Source organism: Toxorhynchites rutilus, chromosome 2 (genome assembly GCF_029784135.1).
Source record: "Toxorhynchites rutilus septentrionalis strain SRP chromosome 2, ASM2978413v1, whole genome shotgun sequence".
Taxonomy (NCBI): Eukaryota; Metazoa; Arthropoda; class Insecta; order Diptera; family Culicidae; genus Toxorhynchites; species Toxorhynchites rutilus.
Window position 1 is genome coordinate 109,432,768 of NC_073745.1, and position 19,561 is coordinate 109,452,328.

General features: G+C 38.9%; 1 protein-coding gene and 1 pseudogene across 2 annotated transcripts; one reads left to right on the top strand and one right to left on the bottom strand.

Annotated features, from left to right (window-relative positions):
• Positions 1 to 12,206: 12,206 nt before the first annotated feature.
• Positions 12,207 to 12,289, bottom strand: LOC129772381 (U4 spliceosomal RNA; annotated as a pseudogene).
• A 2,154-nt stretch (positions 12,290 to 14,443) lies between these two features.
• Positions 14,444 to 18,683, top strand: LOC129768353 (zinc finger protein 32-like). Of its 2 annotated transcripts, XM_055769947.1 has the most exons (6): positions 14,444 to 14,575; positions 14,864 to 16,399; positions 16,464 to 16,562; positions 16,619 to 17,500; positions 17,556 to 17,772; positions 17,828 to 18,683. In XM_055769947.1, exons 3-6 carry the CDS (start codon positions 16,475 to 16,477, stop codon positions 18,042 to 18,044), a joined length of 1,404 nt encoding a protein of 467 aa, XP_055625922.1. In that variant the 5' UTR covers positions 14,444 to 14,575; positions 14,864 to 16,399; positions 16,464 to 16,474; the 3' UTR covers positions 18,045 to 18,683. The 2 variants fall into 2 exon arrangements, with proteins under 2 accessions (XP_055625922.1, XP_055625923.1); XM_055769948.1 differs by lacking the exon at positions 14,444 to 14,575 and having other exon boundaries at positions 16,342 to 16,395.
• The last annotated feature ends 878 nt before the right edge of the window (positions 18,684 to 19,561 follow it).

Consider the following 19,561-nt stretch of genomic DNA (forward strand, 5'->3'; position numbering starts at 1 on the left):
TTGATAGATCGAATTCCAGGTTACGACTATGGCATTTTTACCCCGGTAATAGGCTCCTTTTGCCTCGGAAGTTGAGAGATGACAAATTTATTTTTTATTGAAATTAATGCGTACGATTTAAATTAGTTCATACAGTAAGTTGAAGAAAAATGATCATTCTATTTGTATTTATGGGTGGAGTCATGCAAACATATAGACACTGAGGGTATTTCGTTAATTTGCGCCTGTGCGTTCTTATATTAGGCTGTCAAAAAAGTCCTGCGGTATTTTTTTTTTTTGAATTTTCATTTGTTCATAAAATTAGTTACAATCATCTGTTCTAAGTCAAATATACGCCGTTTTGTTCGATGACTTGTTCCCAACGAGATGCCAACTTCATAATACCCCTGTTATAGAAGCTCGCTTCCTTATTGGCAAAAAACTCGGATAGCCAATTTTCACAGGCCTCTTTTGTGGCTAACTTCTGACTACCTAGCTCGTTCGCCATGGACAAAAACAGGTGGTAGTCACTTGGTGCAAGGTCCGGACTATACGGCGGATGCAAAAGAACCTCCCATCCGAGTTCCCGGAGCTTCTGGCGCGTCACCAAAGAAGTGTGTGGTCTGGCGTTGTCCTGTTGGAATACAATGCGGCCTCTGTTTATCAAAGATGGCCTCTTCTTCATGAGTGCTACCTTCAAGCGGTCCAGTTGTTGGCAGTACAGGTCCGAATTGAGCGTTTGGCCATAGGGAAGCAACTCATAATAGATTATTCCTTGACAATCCCATCAAACACACAGCAGAACCTTCCTGGCCGTTAATGAGGGATTGGCCACCGTCTGAGCCGCTTCAGCGGGCTTCGACCACGACCGTTTGCGCTTCACGTTGTCGTAAGTGACCCACTTTTCATCGCCAGTCACCATCCGCTTCAGAAACGGGTCGATTTTGTTGCGATTCAGCAGCGATTCACATGCGTCGATACGGTCAAAGATGTTTTTTTGCGTCAACGTGTGTGGCACCCATACATCGAGCTTCTTTGTGAATCCAAGCTTCTTCAAATGGTTAATAACGGTTTGATGACTTATCCCCAGCTCTTGGCCGATGCTACGGCTGCTACTATGCCGGTCTTTCTCGGCTAATTCAGCGATTTTGTCGCAATTTTCGACGACAGGCCTTCCGGAGCTCGTTCATCTTCGACGACCTCTACACCAGAACGAAAAAGTTGAAACCATCGTTGTGCGGTGGAAATGGAAACTGTATCGGGTCCATAAACTGCACAAATTTTATTGGCAGCTTGAAATGCATTTTTGCCTTTGTCATTGTAGTACTGTAAAATATGTCGGATTTTCTCTTTATTTTGCTCCATAATTGCGACACTATAACTCACAAACGACTTAACCAAACAAAACACTGTCAAGGACTATATTATAGCGCGACTATAAAATACCTTTCCAACAAGCTATAGTATGATTCGATACAATGAATACAACTAGAACTACGCGCGTACAACGACACCTCGCGGAAATACCGCAGGACTTTTTTGACAGCCTAATAGATTGCAGTTGTAAGAAGCTCAGTTAGTATTTATCTGTTTTCAATAAAAAATATTTAAGGTTCTGGCTGATAATATGTGAGATATATGCAGTATCTGTATAAAACAAAGTTCTGTAGTTAAATAATTGTAAAAGATGGAAATAAGCAAAATAATCAGATGGGCACTCTTGCCCCGGGTTCCCCTATTTCAGCTTCCCGATAATCCAGAGGAGTTGGAGAATTATCTGATTGATTTGGACGAAGACACTTTCGAAAATCTAGTGTCAACAAATGATATTGACTTTGTCATCGTGCCCCCAAGCGGTGGAAACAGCGATGTGGATGCTGGAGATAGTGACTTGGAGGACGGCCCTTCCGGTTTTGGCAAACAAGTGAATGTCGAGAGCAACATTGAACGAGGTCAATCACGAGACACTGGGAAAAAATGACCTTAAATTCGGATGAGTGACATAAATCCAGCAAGGATCGAGTTCATGCAGATTGAGCCTAAACACTCGAAGTCATCGGAAGTTAGGTTTTACGGAATAAATCATTTCATTAATACGAATCCAACTGGTACCCAACGAAGGTGTGCGTATTGCAACCGATGTACGACGTATATTTGCTTGAAGTGTGATGTGGGTTTGCACCCTTCGGAGTTCTTTTTCCGGTCCCATACTCAGTGATAATAAATCCGATACACTGCCGTTCTACGCATAACTGTACTATGTTCTATGCAATCCCTATGAACCATGGACAATTATGCGTAGAATGGCAGTACACGAAAGTGCTAATAAACCATGAAAATTGTTGAAGTTGAATTTTATGAAATAAAACCGTTTTGTTCGATATTCAAATGATTTCCATTTTTGATACTGTATCGGCTCAGCGTATTCATACGTCAGATATCTTAACTTCCAAAGAACTCCAAACTAAAATGAGAAAAGAAAGCCTAGATAGTTTCATGCCATTTGGATCAAATTCTTGTACACCTGGGCAGTAATTAGTTAAGATAATAAGTTTTAGACGGTTTTCCATATAGAGTCGATTGCTTGTTTTACTCTCCTTGCAAAGTTACCATTGCGTTGAGTATTGACATTTTATAAATTTCCACAAAATAATGTCCACGGTCTCCTGAGATTGTTCATGCAACCTTAGCCCTCAATTTCAATTTTTGAGTGGAATAGATAAGCTATAATAATATTTTTTATGTTTTTCAAAAAGTTAATTTATTTTGCAAAGAACATCTTAAAATCATATTTTGAACAGACAGCTGGCTTTTGGTTTTCTGGAAAGAGGTTAATAATTATAGATACGCCCTTATAAAAAATTAAAGTGAAACTTATAATGCGTCTAGCCTCCAGGAATATCGGAATGGGCCGACGCGGTGACCACTTGATTTAGCGTGGAATTGCTCTATAGTAAACTGTGCATGAAGGTGATATTACAACGCAAGTATTTGCGGTAGAAAGCCAAGACAACACAAATGGAATCCTGAAAAAAATGAAGAGCAATACAAAACACTTCTTGGAAAATCAAACTACAGTTAATGAAGATCTATTAATTCAAGATTCAAGATTGCAATTAAACAATATTTACGATACAGGCTCCAAAAGCAAAGCAATATTGCGTTACTTCTTAAAAATGATTGGTCCCTTGAGTCTTTATTTCCTATACATACAATTTATTTATTTGAACTACTCTACAGGCGAACTTCGATGTAACGTCACTCGATATATTACTTTTTCAATGTGTAAAACATATTTTCGGAATAAGTTCTGAAAGTTTCATGTCAATCTCACAGGTTCAACAAAGGTCGTTTTGTGGCATGGATATATTGGGTTGGGGAAAAAGAAATTTCGTATATCAATATATGGCCACACTTAAACATATCTTGTGTTGTACTTATCGCATCGGGTCATACTATACGGCTATTTAAAGACGACAATCATCTGTGCTACAAGTGTCGTTTTGACAGTGTTGTGATTGTCCTTTTCAGTCTCAAGTTATATCGCGTCAAAGATGGAGTCCACCAAACAAGAAATTCGCCATATTTTACGTTTTTACTACCTGCGAGGTAAAACTGCAACGAATGCGGCCGAAAAAATTCGTGTAGTTTATGGATCCGATACTGTAACGATTCGCACAGCACAGCGTTGGTTCGATCGATTTCGTTCTGGTGTAGTGGCTGTCGAAGATACATCCCGTACTGGTAGTCCAATCGTCGTGGAAACCGATAAAATCGCTGAAATCATCCAAGTAGACCGGCATCTGAGCACTCGCACGATTGACCAGGAACTGGGTATAGACCATAAAACCGTTTGGAACCATTTGCAGAAGATTGGATTTCATAAAAAAATAAGGGGTTGTATCTAGAACACGACCGCATATTTTCGACGTAGAACTACACAACTACATTATGCAATCCACTTGTTTACCACTTCGAATATTATTTTAGAATGCATCGAATTTTTTGTAATAAATTATGTTCTTCGTCACGAATAAATTTGATGAACGTCATTTTACGTTTGATATGATGCCTAGGACTACCAAAATATGTGAACGGAAGAATTGTCAAACGATCATTGTATTTTACATTTTCCTCTGAGATTATAGCACATCTCGTGTTTACGTAGTTCTCGAACCGCGAAAGTTCATTCAACTCTAGTATCTGAAATGACGATTTTCCCAGGCTTCTCATTTTCAAAGTATGTTTTAGGGAAACATATTCCGGTCTGCACAACGACAACCGAGTACAAAAGTACTCAAAAGTACTTCCTGAAAGACGTAGTTCTACGACAAAAAAAAACTGTATATACGGGTGCCACATGAGTTGACGCAAAAAAACTTTTAGACCGAATCAACGCCTGCGATGCACTGCTGAAACGGAACGAACTCGACCCATTTTTGAAGAAGATGGTGACTGGTGATGAAAAGTGGATCACGTACGACAACCTAAAGCGAAAAAAGTCGTGGTCGAATCGCGGTGAGCCGGCCCAAACCATCACCAAGCCCGGATTTACGGCCAGGAAGGTTTTGCTGCGTGTTTGGTGGGATTGGAAGGGAATCATCCACTATGAGCTGCTCAACTATGGCTAGACCCTCAACTCGGTTCTCTACTGTGAGCAGCTTGACCGTTTGAAGCAGGCGATTGACCAGAAGCGGCCAGAAATGATCAATAGGAATGGTGTTGTTTTCCACCAGGACAACGCTCGGCCTCACACATCTTTGATGACCCGCCAGAAGCTACGGGAGCTCGGATGGGATGTCCTATTGCACCCACCGTATAGTCCGGACCTGGCTCCAAGTGATTATCATCTTTTCCGGTCCATGCAAAACGCTCTTGGCGGTACTAAGTTGGCCTCAAAAGAGGCTTGCGAAAACTGACTGTCTGAGTTTTGTGCAAATACGAAGGGGGGGGGAGATAATGTTGCCTTCTAAATGGCAACAAGTTTGCGAACAAAACGGCGCATATTTGACTTAAATTCGATAATTTTACGTATGTTAAATAAAGCTTCAAATTTCGATCAGAAATACGAAATTTCTTTTTCCCCAACCCTATATGTTCCCGAAGTTCAATTAGAGCATTGGAAATCCCATAAAAGCAATCTATATTTGTATTGTTCATTGTGAATAAGTCATGAATTCATGTTCGAAACCATAGCCCATAATCACGATTTCCATATGAAACTTGCATTTTTGCATTACATGCTCTGCAATATGGCTTGGAGGCATACCTTATTTACCCTTAAGGTTTAATTCAGTTAGAACTCGGAATCACTGTTCATTTTATAACAGCGGTCGTAGTAGGCGTATCTCAAATCGTTTGACAGCAAATTATTCGGAAAAACTGTATCTTTAGACGGTGGAGATTTCAGCTGATCCGTTATGTTTTGAAAAGGTTTTGCGGAAGAAATATGATTTTGCACACCCACATTAAAAATCCGGCATGGTCAGATACTAAAATCGCGAAATCGTCAGTGTATGATGTGCTGAAACGTTTTCATGAACGTACAACTGTTGTTCCGACGAATCAGAGGACGTGTCTTAGCGGAACATACGATCGGAAGCTGAGGTTGAAGGTATTGGGATAATTAACTCAAATCCGGGACTCTCGGACTACGACATCGACACAAACACAACTCTAACCAAAGTACCACCCAGAGAATCCATATGTGAGAAGATTATCGTAATTTCTGTGACTGCAAGCAACCACACAGGACGCTAACGCAAAATATGATGGTCGAAAAACGATTGTGTCACATTTACCCGAAACCCACTCACCCGAATGACAGTTACCCGAAAGACATTCACCCGAATTCCACTCACCCGAATGTAACAAATAACCGAAAGCGACAGCTACCCGAATGTAACACCTACCCGAATTGACACTTACCCGAATGCATGTGTGACATGCATAATTAATCGGGCAAACGTAAAGCACCAGGTAAACGTATGCAGTCCGACGCTCGCTAACGCTCGGTCGGACCTGACTAAAGGATCGTCTCCTATGTTTCAAACAAACCGAGCAATAGGTGGAACATAGGTTTGCTTGCGAGAAGCGGCCGCTTCCGACGGCGGGTCGGCGGCCTACTCGGATTGCGTCACCTCGGCGGCTTGGTGCCGCCTCGATTCCTTATTGTCGTTAAATGGGCATTTCGCCCCCATTACATTGATCTCAAAATAAATTTCATCACGAAATAATAAACTCATGATAAAAATTGCGCTGCGGCGACAAATACGTAAGTACCATTTTTTCTTATCTATTCTTTTCACATTTTCATTAAAAAAAATTATGTTAAAGTTACCTGTTTAATTTTCGGAATTTTTCATAACTCATGCTCATTTCTGAATGATCTCTTGGTCTTAAAGAGCAATACGGAAAGGAAAGAAGACAGCATGTCAATTGTGCCTACACTAATTCCTAAAAATGACACAGCGAAGTCTTCAACATCTTTTTCGAATTTCCTCATTACAATTTCTCAGTTTACTTCGTAACTTCCTAACAGCAGATTCAACAAAACTCATAAACTGATTTGTCGGAATTTTTCCTTCTTCATTCGGGTAAACATCCCATTCGGGTAAATGTCGCATTCGGGTAAACGTTGCATTCGGGTAAATGTCCATTCGGGAATATGTTGCATTCGGGTATTTGTTACATTCGGGTGAATGTCATTCGGGTAAACGTGTTTCGGGTGAATGGAATTCGGGTGAATGGGACACAACCCGAAAAACGTGCTCTGAAATTGTACAACAGGGTTTTGACGAAGTACGAAGAATGAATGCGGATGAATAACCAAAGGTACGTTAAAATGGATTTTGGACAGCTCCCAAGTCAAAAATTCTTTAAGACAACTGCTAAGGGAGACGTTCCCAGCAAATTTAAATTCTTTTTCGCTGATAAATTTGCTAGGAAGTTCTTGATTTGGCAAGAGGACAGAAAATCAAGGTTTTCATCACAAATATGACAATGGACTCGAGAATGAATAGAGTGCCTGCAGAAACGTCCGGTGAAGTTTTGGAAAGATTTGGCAAGCTGCCACTACATTCGAGAGGAGCTTCAGTGGTACTGTAACAATTGGATCGATTCATTGAAAAAGGCTTCAATCCTTCCATTGCCCCCAATTCCGCACAAACGAAAGATATTGACCAAATGTCAAGCGGGAAGAAAAAATTCAAATCCGACTCGGGATGCTGCAGACATGAAGAGATAAAACAGAATGAAATGGCCGCTGAGTTTGACCAACACAGAGTCCAATCTTCGATGGAGATATCCGAAGAAAAGTACGAAAAATCATCAAAACCGTAACGGAATATTTTTTTTTAATATTTTTTCTGTATTTTGATATAAAAATATTTGTTGTACCTTTCACCAATCCCGAGATACAAGCAGTTTTGTGATTCCGGATTCTAAATGAATCAGGTTTTAATCAACACTATGAAAATAAACATTATGAGAAAGATTGAAGTTCTAGTTGAACTTTTTCATCATTATTTGCTAAGTAAAATGTAAGTTATATCGAAGCTCCCCTGTATTAATCGTTTTTATTATTGAGAGTACAAATAAGTTTCCAGCGTTTTTTTTTTGAAAAGTTCAACGTTCTATTTTAAAAAGAAGAAGATTTTTCAAAGTACTGTCCAGCTACAACCTTCTCCCATCTTTCTGGTAGCATACGGATTCCACGCTGAAAGTAGGACTGATTTGTTGAGGCAATCCTGTTATCGACCCATTTTTGGGTGTCATCATAGGAGGAAAATCGCTGCTCAGCCAGACCATGTGTCATCGACCGGCACAAATGATAATCGGAGGGAGCTATGTCTGACGAATACGACGGGTGGGGTAAGATTTCCCATTCGATGTTCTCCAGGTAGTTTTTGACACCAATTGCAACATGGGGCCGAGCGATGTCATGTTGCAGAATCACCTTGTCGTGTCTATCGACGTATTGCGACCTCTTGTCCTTCATGGCTCGGCTCGAACGCATTAATTGTTGTCGGTAACGCTCTCCTGTGTTAGTTCCATTTGGTTTGAGTAGCTCATAATAAACGACTCCGAGCTGATCCCACCAGATACACAGCATAAGCATGGAACCATGAATATTCGGTTTGCAGTTGATGTTGATGGTTGGCCGGGCGTAACCCAAGCTTTTTTACGATTAGGGTTGTGGTACCGTATCCACTTTTCGTCACCAGTCATGATTCCGTGCAGGAAACCTTTTCTTTTCTGTCGCTGAAGCAGTTATTCGTAGGTGAAAAAGAGCCTTTCAAGGTCTCTCGGCTTCACCTCATATGGGACCCAATTGCCTTGTTTTTGAATCATTACGAGTTGCTTTAAACGATGCGAAACTCCTTGTTGTGATACTCCCTACATTTCTGTAAGTTCTTCTTGAGTCTGGAATGGATCTTCATCGATCCATGCATGCTTGCCGTAACTTTCCACAAGAATCCGATGTGTCTCAGCTGGTGTCTTCTTTTGTTTGCAGTAACGCAAAAGAATTCCCCGCAAAAACGGCTTTGTTGGAACAAAATTTTCCATTTTTGGAGTGATGAAAAAATATTGTTTTGACTTTGAGGATTCAATACGCACTGATACTTGAAGCCCCGATGTGTATGTTTGAAATGACAAACCTATTGAGTCAAACGATTGGAACTTATTCGTACACCCAATATTCATGACAAACATAAAATTTAAATGAAACAAAACTAAAATTCAATATATTGCGACTATATTGCATTTCAGATATTTTTTAGGCAATTTAGAGATTATTTTATTTATTATTATTGCAGGATTTAGAATGGAAAAATGTAAGAATGTCCACGTGGTTAGCAGGGGAATGGGTATGGCAATAGCGCAAGCTTGTCTACGTAGGGGGAGGAGGGAGCCTAAATGGTGTTTTTTTTCTGTCCACGTGGTATATGAACCAGGGGTATGACTAAAACGTCAAATCCCTCGTATTGCCAGTGTACCCAATATTGCTGCGGTTTACTGACATTTTGGTTCTATCAATTACTATTGTTTACAACTCGGTCCGGTTATATAGTCGAATAGGGGCTAACTTTAAATTCCATGTTAAATTTGAACACCTTCATGTGAAACCGAAGTATGAAAATCGCTCATGCAGTTAAAAATAAAGCATACTATCTCCGTGATTTCAATGATTTCAATCCTCGTAAATGATATGTTAGTAAACAAATGACGCCATATTGATTTTGATTTTGGGTAGCCTATATTCAATTGATGTCTAACCCCTGATATGAACAGCCCCTCAGCAATGTGGTCTGATAAGGTGGAGAAATCTGTCAAAATTACTGTTCAGCCATTGCTGAAGTCGTAGTGACAGCGACATGGATTGTTCACAACAGAAATAAATATGTGATGCACTGATTGAACTCTCGCGTACCTTTTGAAAAGGTCCTATGTAACAAATGTAAGCAAATCGAGTTAATGGATGCACACTATTAGTATTCAATCATTAACAGAATTACGAAAACAATCGTTCAAGTGTCTATCCTTTTGACCTTTTAATCACTGATACAGAAATGTCCAATGTACAGATTTTAAGCATTCAAAATGTCCGAAGTAATAAAACAATCAAAACAACACAAAGTTGTGCTTCGGTCATTTAGAGTTTTTGTTTAATTCGGGTGTTCTTATCGCCTTCAGCGAAAATCAACGAATATTAACAATAATACACTGCCTTTAGCACGAAGGGCAGGTATTTGGATTGTTGTACAGTAGTTATTTTCAAACTCTTATGCAACGTATTTTATCCAATGTACAAACGTGGTCAGTCAAAACGACCAATGTACATTTTTTTATTTTATTTTAACTTAAATCGCGGAATAACAGCTACGATTGGTTTTCCAGAGTTATTACTGACTGCTAGTGGGGAAAGTAGTGATAAAAATCGATTCTTTTTAGAACAATTCGTGGAACAATGTTCACGTGCTCCCGTGGCCGAGTGGTTAGCGTACCACACTATCATGCCGGTGATTCCCGTTCTGGCCGGGGGATTTTTCGTCAAAGAAATTTCTGCACTGTCATCACGCGTATTCTAGAGCTTGCCACTCCAGAATATATTCAGGGCCTGTTTCCGGCATAGTAATCTGAACAAAGTACTACTAATAAAAATGACGCAAGTAAAACCTACGTTTTAGAAGGCCAAAGTTCCACTGGGAACGTTAGTGCCATCCAAGAAGAATGAACAATGTTATAATCTTCGGCTTCGTTTTTCTTAAGTAAACGTAAATGTTGCATATGACATTATCAAAAGGTTATGCGAGAATTGATTGATTCATAACTATGAAAGGTGTCAACCGTGTCAACCGTATCAACATTGTATACAGAGATGCCATGTTTGAAGACATGTCTTAATTTTGAAGACATTTCTCGCGTAACTTTTGAAAAGGTCCAATGTAACATTCTCGTCAACTCGAGCAAAGCGAAATTGAAGACCCGAACATTATTCCGCGAATTGTCTTGAAAGGTATCGATCTTTATCACTACTTTCACCACTAGCAGTCAAGAATAACTTCAAATAACTAACCGTAGCTGTTGTTTCGTGATCTGAGCTTAAATTTGAAGCCTCAAAACGAAAAATGTTACCTTGGACGTATTGACTGCCACGTTTGAACATTGGACATATTACGTTGCACGATGAGAATTTGAAACTAACTACTAAACAGCAATCCAAATATCAGCATTTCGTTCTAAAGACAGATTATTATTGTTATCACTCGTTTTTTTTATTAAATCGTTTATTTTTACAGGCTCAGTTACATAAGTTTTAAGGAGCCAAACTTCTGTCTGTATTGTAACAAGTATATATAAACATTTTTCATATTAATTCTAATGTTAATGAAGTAGAGAACCGATTACTCGCGGTTTGCTCGAGTTTAGAAGGGTGACATTTTTTTCAGGAAATAGAAGGGATATAAGGATAAGTTGTCAATGTTCACACTCACATTCATCATACTCGATTCTTAAGCCTATATTATATCTAATATGTATTTACATTTCACCTCATTCTATTTTTAGTAAGAAGGGATTTGATTTCTCGCGAAGGAAAAGGAGAATATAAGGATATAAGGACAATCACACACGAAGATCGATAGCTTTTAGGAAGACATATATTTGAGACATATAATCAAGGTCTAACCGAGCCAACACATCTTTCACCGGCACATTGGGCTGCCTTCCTCTAGCCCGAAGAGAGTTTTCTAAATTCGATCTGGCAACAAGATACTCCTCGCACGACCAATTTTTTTTTATCACTCGTTGAATTGCACTGAAATCGACGACTTCGTGTTGTTTTGACTGCTTTGTTACTTCGGACGTTTCAAGCGTCGGGGGAAATGGCGTCCGAAGTAACAGCCGAGTGCTTAAAACCCGAATCTTTACATTGGATAGTTTTTGCATCGGCGTTAAAAAAAATAAAGATGATAGATACGTGAACGATTGTTTTGTAATGCATTCAATGATTGAAAACTAATAGCGTACATTCATTAAGGGAGTATTCTAGTCTAGAAATTTGAAAAAAATAATTTTTTTCCTTCATATTTCTGTAGTTTAGGCATTCAAGAATATACTCTAGAAAGGACATATCGAAAATCCTATTATTCACCGATCTAGAGCCATTTTGGTGATGCGGTATCTAACATGGTACGGTAATAACAATCTTTACTTATTTCAGAATCGGATCGAAAGGGCTGGAATCATGTACGCCATGGTACAACTTTTTTTTCATCAGCTCAAAGCTGTACTAGTTATGAATATTTTTTCTTAGTCCAATTTTTGTTTTATTGCTAAAAGATAGATGAACAACTAATGATATAATGGATAGTTGGAATACTCTTTGTTTTATTTTTACGGAACATGGAAAAAAATCCGAAATTCGCGTCTCTACACTAGAATACCCCCTTAACTCGATTTGTTTACATTTGTTACATAGGACCTTTTCAAAAGTTACGCAAGATTGACATTTAATTTTGTGAAGACATTTTGAAATATGCGAATACATTTCAGTATGATAGTGTATGTGAATATTTGAGGGAAAATAATTCCATACAATTCCAACTATTGGCAGCAAATATTGTCAGTAGAAGTAGGGATTTTGTCTCAGTGTCATTCGATTACTTTTTTGTCGGTATCACTTGTTTAGTTTTGTTCTTAGTAATTAACGGAATCTTTCGGCTCGAGTTTTTTTTTAGCTTCCAACTATCAATAATCGCACCTCGGATAAACCCCATTGGTTCCGGTATCGTCACTGCGCAAAGCTAGTCTCGGGGTCATTCGAAAGTATATAGAATGAATTCAACAACAAAGCAACTGTTACACTAAATTCTGGAGAATTTCATTCATATTGTTTCATTTGCACTCAAGAATTCGAATGATTGTGACATTTGTGTGGCACGGACTGAAGTACATGAGGCAATGTGCTATGTGCTGACTATATTCGGCAACCCTGCGCGTTGGCTGTAAACATCAATGCCCACTTCTCGAGCTGATCGCAGCGACCCACGTTATTTCGTCCTCTTCACTCTTCAACCGTCAAGTAGGTAAGACGTGCGGAAACCCAGTTTTGACTACCCCTTTTCCCCAACGATAGTTCGGGACTGCACAATGGCGATCCTGCCAGGAGTTGCAGTTTATTTTCTTTTCTTTCCGTTTACTGCAACGTAATGTAATTGTCGAGCCGAAATAAAATATCAATATTACGTTGGGAAAAAGGGGCCAATTTTTGTTTACGCGGGAAAAAATTTGTGCTTGAAGTGAGGTTAGGTCCACAGCTAGACCTAACGCTAAGTGGAATAGAGCGATTGGTGTGGCTCTTGTGGCTAAATATTTCCGTGAGCAGATCAAAGCATCGCGCTGAGCGGGTTTCTATAACCGCGCTGGATAGAAGGAAATAAGCCAAGCGTGTGAAACAACGTATAGGGCGGGTCAAATAGACCGCGCAGAGCTATGCTTGTAGGAAACAAAATGAGCGGATCAAAGTATCGCGCAGAGCGGGTTTGAATAGCCGCGCTGAAAAGAAGAAAACAACGAGTCAAACCACTGCACTGAGCGGGTCAAATAGACCGCGCAAAGCATAGTTTGTAAAAATTATTGTGAGCGGATCGAAGAATCGCGCTGTGCGGGTTAATATAACCGCGCCGAAACGAAAGGCAGGCGGGTCGAAAGACAGCGCAAAGCAGGTAAAAAAAGCACCTTACTAAGCGTATCGGAAAACCTCGCGGAGCAGGTTATCAGGGACGTGATGAACAAAACAAAACGAACATAAAAATTACAATATATCCAAAAGTTCTTTTTCTGTTACAACTATGTGCTACAAGAGAAGCGGATTTTTAAATCGCGCTCTAGAATAAGATGCAATGAATTAATTCGCATCGTTTTAAAGTATCATTGCAGATTTTATGTGCTGAAATGGAATACACACAAATCAGAAATGTAACGGACATAGAATAAAATAGAATACACTCAGGAAAGAAATTAACTATCTGGCCTATAATTCTATTACAATATGATTCAATATCTTAACCCAATTAAATTTTCATTCTCCAACAAAACAATAGTTTTTTCCTTCGTTTATTTTATCTTTTTTTTTGAGAAGGGGGTGGATGTGTGGCACGGACTGAAGTACATGAGGCAATGTGCTATGTGCTGACTATATTCGGCAACCCTGCGCGTTGGCTGTAAACATCAATGCCCACTTCTCGAGCTGATCGCAGCGACCCACGTTATTTCGTCCTCTTCACTCTTCAACCGTCAAGTAGGTAAGACGTGCGGAAACCCAGTTTTGACTACCCCTTTTCCCCAACGAAAGTTCGGGACTGCACAACATTGTTCTTTCATTATTTTGGGCCTATACTGTACAATAGATTAACCTTGATTTTCCAAAAGACCACTTTACAAGTCGAACTTTTCCGGTTACAAACCGTTTCAATAATTGGTTTTATGGGTATGGTTTGAGTGTCAACCAAAACTTCATTGCTCAAATAAACAAATTAAGTTTTAACAGTTCTGTTTTTGTGGAAGAACTGGGCGGTATTTACTCAAGCAACGATATATCAAGCCAACTATCATTTCTAAACTTATAAAATTTAGTTCGCAGTTGCAGTATATAATTATTGTTCTCATTTATTGAAATAAACTTCAAAACATCAAGGTAAGTTTAATGAAATGCGCTATATAATATTGCCAATTAGAATAAATAATGAATAAGCTATCAAACTTTGTTTCAAAGAATACTATGAATTTAAGTTTCTATCGATATGATAGTGAAGACATTTGAAGATATTTTTTCGTACCATGTGAAGATATTTGAAAAATTCACCTGGCATCCCTGATTGTATAATTTATCTAACATTAAAAACTAATCTGGCATCTCTGGTGTGTTGTGTGATTCTTTCCTGGTTCATTCCGTTCATTCGTATTCGCGACTACGAAGCTGAATTTGACAGCTTGTGTGCGTGAAGCGAATGTCAACAAAGAATTGCAAAAAGAATGTGATTTTTAAACGCACCGTTTTTAACGTTTTTTGCAGGAATTTTCGTAATAGTGAGTATGTATCGAAAGAACTATCCTCTAGGATGCTAATTTAGTTAAATCACATAAATTTACTGCAGGGGAAAACGTTTACGCATTCAAAGGACACTGTCTTTACTTGTGAAAAAGTAAACAAACTTTCAGGATACTAAATTTTAATAAAAATTAATAATTGTGTGCAAAATTTATCTTCCAAACGGTTGAGAAATGAGTTTTCCTTATGCAGTGAAAAAAACTTTGCCGTAGCTTAAGCTGAATTTAACTTATAAGTGTTTTTCTGTGACCTTGTTTCATGCATTATCAGGAGCCATCAGTCGGAGAAAATGAAACCTGCTACGTAGCTGTGGAGTTTGCGGATGTGTTCGATTACGCTGCGGGTGGAAGCCGTTTAGTCGTCGAAGGCGAAAGATTATTCAAAGCTGGACATCTTTTAATAGTTGATGTTGAAGAAGTTCACGATGAAGGCTTCAGTATTTTCTCGTCCTGCCTCCAGTCATCATCTCCAAGCTCGGAACCCCATACAATAAAAATTCGTACGAAAATCTCCTTCTCCAAATGGTTGTTTTCGTGTTCCTGTAAAGCTGGCAAAGGGAAGTGCAAACACGTCATGGCTGTTTTATATCATTTGCCCAAGTATGTTTTATTTTATTTCTTTATTATCGCACATTTTGCACCAAGTTGGACTGTTTCACACTTTTTCAAAAGTGCGAAAATGTGAATGTGAATACTTGGAGAGTAGAAGTTCGACACGGTGAAATGGAGGCTACAAATACGGGAGGTTTCGGTAGGTTCTATCTTTAGCCGTAGTCGTTGGATCCAGTCTAGATACCGCGATTTGTCCGTTTTCGGAGGGAAGGCATGAAAAGAAATTCCGGGGCGATATCTCTGCTTACATCCGGGGACGACACAAACAATACGGCTTTTGAATTTTGCAGATTGTTCGGAGTCAGCTTCAAGCAAATTTCGTCCGACTTGCATGTTCTCCGGGCAATTTGCGCAGATCTTTGTATTTTAGGTATTTTCTGAACACTAAGCGGATATTTTTATATCAAATTTCATTAATTCGGTTTACCTCTCTCGCAGGTAGATTGACAGAGGGTGTACTTCAACGGCTTTTTTTCACTACTAAATGACAATAAATTTTGGTTCGGAGCATCAAAACAGCTAAGAAAAACTATTTTTCAACAATTTCCACTAATTGTAAGATAAACACGGTACAAGTTTTCGAGAAATAAGTATATTAATTACAGAGAAAATATGCAACGGATTGTTTACATATTTTTCACTCACACGCGAAACTTTCATAGGTGGCGACACCGTACCTTCGATGACGCGAATTCGCGTTGACCGCATTGAACTTCGTGTGCTGTCATTGTGAAACGAAAACGATCATAGATTTTCTTTTGGTATAAACTCACTATAAAATTAAAATTATGAATTAAATTTATGTTTCTGCATCGAATATGTATTCTGTTTATAAGAGCAACATATTTTTTTCACAAACTGTGGAAAAATATATTAAACATAAATTGTGTCTAACAGTGAATTTATATTATAATCATGAGTTTTAGTGGAAATATAGAAAATGTATAGGTAAATGCTTGGTAAAGCATAGAACTACGTGTTTAAAGTAGTCAAATAACTTGAAGTAAAAATTTTGATTCAAAATTGAACAATAGAAAAGTGCCTTCGAGTTTACTAATTTAATAGAGAATAATTTGCCTCCCTAAACGGGTATCGCCACCAGACGTGGTCACTGTACATCTGTCATCGCGTATTGTTTTGGGTCTGAGATATTTGTAACGTATATTTACTTTTGCCAAGTGTTTTAATAGAGTAGGTTTGTGAATTTCAGTATATTTCAATGTTTTGTAATTCTGATATTGATCCGTTTTCTGTAATAGGATAGCTTTCGATGTCTTTAAAGTGTCCAAAGACTAAAACGCAAGCCTCGCGTCGGAAAAAGGCAGAACATTTAAAACCAGAATATGTAGCTTCAATTGGTAATTTTTGTTTTATTTTGCGAAGAAACTTCATTAACTATATGTATTCTTTGTAGTGGACGTAAAACATGATGCTACGCCAACCGATGAAGAAGACATGCTTGAGATGGTCAATAGCGTTGATCCATCGGATAATCAATCACCAAATAAGAGTAGAGCAAGAACATCATCCCATATAATTCCTTTAAAATCTGAAAGTGTATATTTACTACATAACATGCAGCCTACAAATGATTCATGTTGTGCTCTGTGTCTGCGCAAATACCAACAGGGATTGTTCATAAAATTTTCCAGCGAAGCAGATGGGATCTATTGGAACATTGATGAATGTGAAACCAAATTAAAAAATGCAGTTGATCTTGAGATAAAGCTAGAGCATCATGTGATCTGTCGATCCTGCTGGTCCCTTGTGGAGGTTTTGCACAACTTCCGCGTATGTTGTTTGAGAGCAGAAAAGCAGATGGAACGATTTACGGATGGAATTAACGATGATCCCAACAGCAATTCATGGCTAAGTGACGAAACGATGGAATCAATTTGTCGTGTACACATAGCGATTCAAACACGCGTAGAGCGCATCGATTTAGAAACGCTAGCCAAAGAAACACCGGACATGATTCAGCCACAGTCCTACTCGAATTTAGATTCCAATAATTCTGTACCAAATTTAAATTCTAACCAAACAGAAGGATTATTGCCAGCGGACGTCGATTTCAGTAATACAGTGTCTGAACCAGTTATGGGGAACATCGACATTTCAACTTGTAAAAACTGTTTGAGGCGATTTGATAATAAAGCAGGATACGCTTTACACATCGTCCGTTGCAAAGCATCTTCTGAGCAAAATGCAAAGGCAAAAACATTTTCTGTTTGTTCTATTTGCTCAGCTTCGTTTGAGTCGCAACGAATGCTTGAGTATCATCTTAATAAACACAAAGGTTCGTTGTGAAGAGTACCTCATACCGTTGCGATTGATCAACCCCTATATTTCAGGAATCAAACCGTTCGAATGCCGCCGCAAATGTAAATCCAGCTTTTATAGTCCCGAAGTTAGGTGGAAACACGAACAAAATTGCGGGAAATCGGGACGGATTTGCGAAATTTGTGGCACCGTATTAAAATCCAAGCATAGTCTCGCGAATCATATGGAAGCCTTGCACGGAGATATTAAACTCCCTTGTGATATATGCGGATATATCTTCAAAAACAAGTAGGTTGAATGCTATCAGTTCTCTACTTGCAGTAACGATTAACACACTTAACAGGAAATCATTATACCGACACAAGTTGGTACATTCCGATGTTCGGAAATATCCTTGCAATGTTTGCGGGAAGGCATTCAAAACGTCTTACGCGGCAAATGTACACATGAGGATTCACACCCAGGAAAAACCATTTCCGTGCACCCTTTGTAATGAGAGGTTTACGTACAAATGTTTACTCAACAATCATATCAAACGTTTTCATGAGAGGATGGAATAAAAACCATCAGAAAATTAAAAACCCTCAATTCTCAAACTGTTTTTTTACTTCAATTGATAAGTAAAAAAATATAAATGGCTTTCGCGATTTCCGATGATTTTTTGTCGTTGAAAAACTTCTAAAATAATAATTAATATGTTACATTAACTCACATCATTACATCATAAGATGTATAATAGATATATACGTTAATTTACTCCATATACATTCAGTTGGTTGTGTCCCATTCACCCGAAACATGTTTACCCGAATGTAACACATATCCGAATGACATTCACCCGAATGTAACAAATACCCGAATGGACATTTACCCGTATGGATACTTACCCGAATGCAACGAATACCCGAATGAGACATTTACCCGAATTCAACATTTACCCGAATGGAATGTAACGAAAAAACGAAGTGTAATGATAGATTGTAATGAGGAAGTTTGAAAATGATTTTGAAGACTTTGCGGTGTCATTTTTGAAAATTACCGTAGGCACACTTGACATGCCGTCTTCTTTCCTTTCCCTATTGATTTTCAAGGCCCTAAGATCATTGAAAAATGAGTGTGGGTTATGGAATATTTCGAAAACTAAGCAGGTAACATTTTAACCTTTTCACTACGAAAACCGCATATATACGCTCTCGCCAGTCTTTCACTTCTTCACAATAGTTTGTAGCAAACATAACATTCGTCAACATTCTTTGCATTCGTATCTACTTTACGAATGCAAAAATGTGATGTAGGTTTGTACGTTAACCATGTTTTATCTGTTTTAGGATATCTATATATTAGACTGTCAAAAAAATCCTGCGGTATTTCCGCGAGGTGTCGTTGTAAGCGCGTAGTTCTAGTTGTATTCATTGTATCGAGTCATACTATAGCTCGTTGGAAAGGTATTTTTGCGCGCTATAATATAGTCCTTGACAGTGTTTTGTTTGGTGAGTCGTTCGTGAGTTATAGTGTCGCAAATATGGAGCAAAATAAAGAGAAAATCCGACATATTTTACAGTACTACTATGACAAAAGCAAAAATGCATCTCAAGCTGCCAATAAAATTTGTGCAGTTTATGGACCCGATACAGTTTCCATTTCCACCGTACAACGATTGTTTCAACGTTTTCGTTCTGGTGTAGAGGTCGTCGAAGATGCGCCACGCTCCGGAAGGCCTGTCGTCGAAAATTGCGACAAAATCGCAGAATTAGCCGAGAAAGACCGGCATAGTAGCAGCCGTAGCATCGGCCAAGAGCTGGGGATAAGTCATCAAACCGTTATTAACCATTTGAAGATGCTTGGATTCACAAAGAAGCTCGATGTATGGGTGCCACACACGTTGACGCAAAAAAAACGTCTTTGACCGTATCGACGCATGTGAATCGCTGCTGAATCGCAACAAAATCGATCCGTTTCTGAAGCGGATGGTGACTGGCGATGAAAAGTGGGTCACTTACGACAACGTGAAGCGCAAACGGTCGTGGTCGAAGCCCGCTGAAGCGGCTCAGACGGTGGCCAAGCCCTCATTAACGGC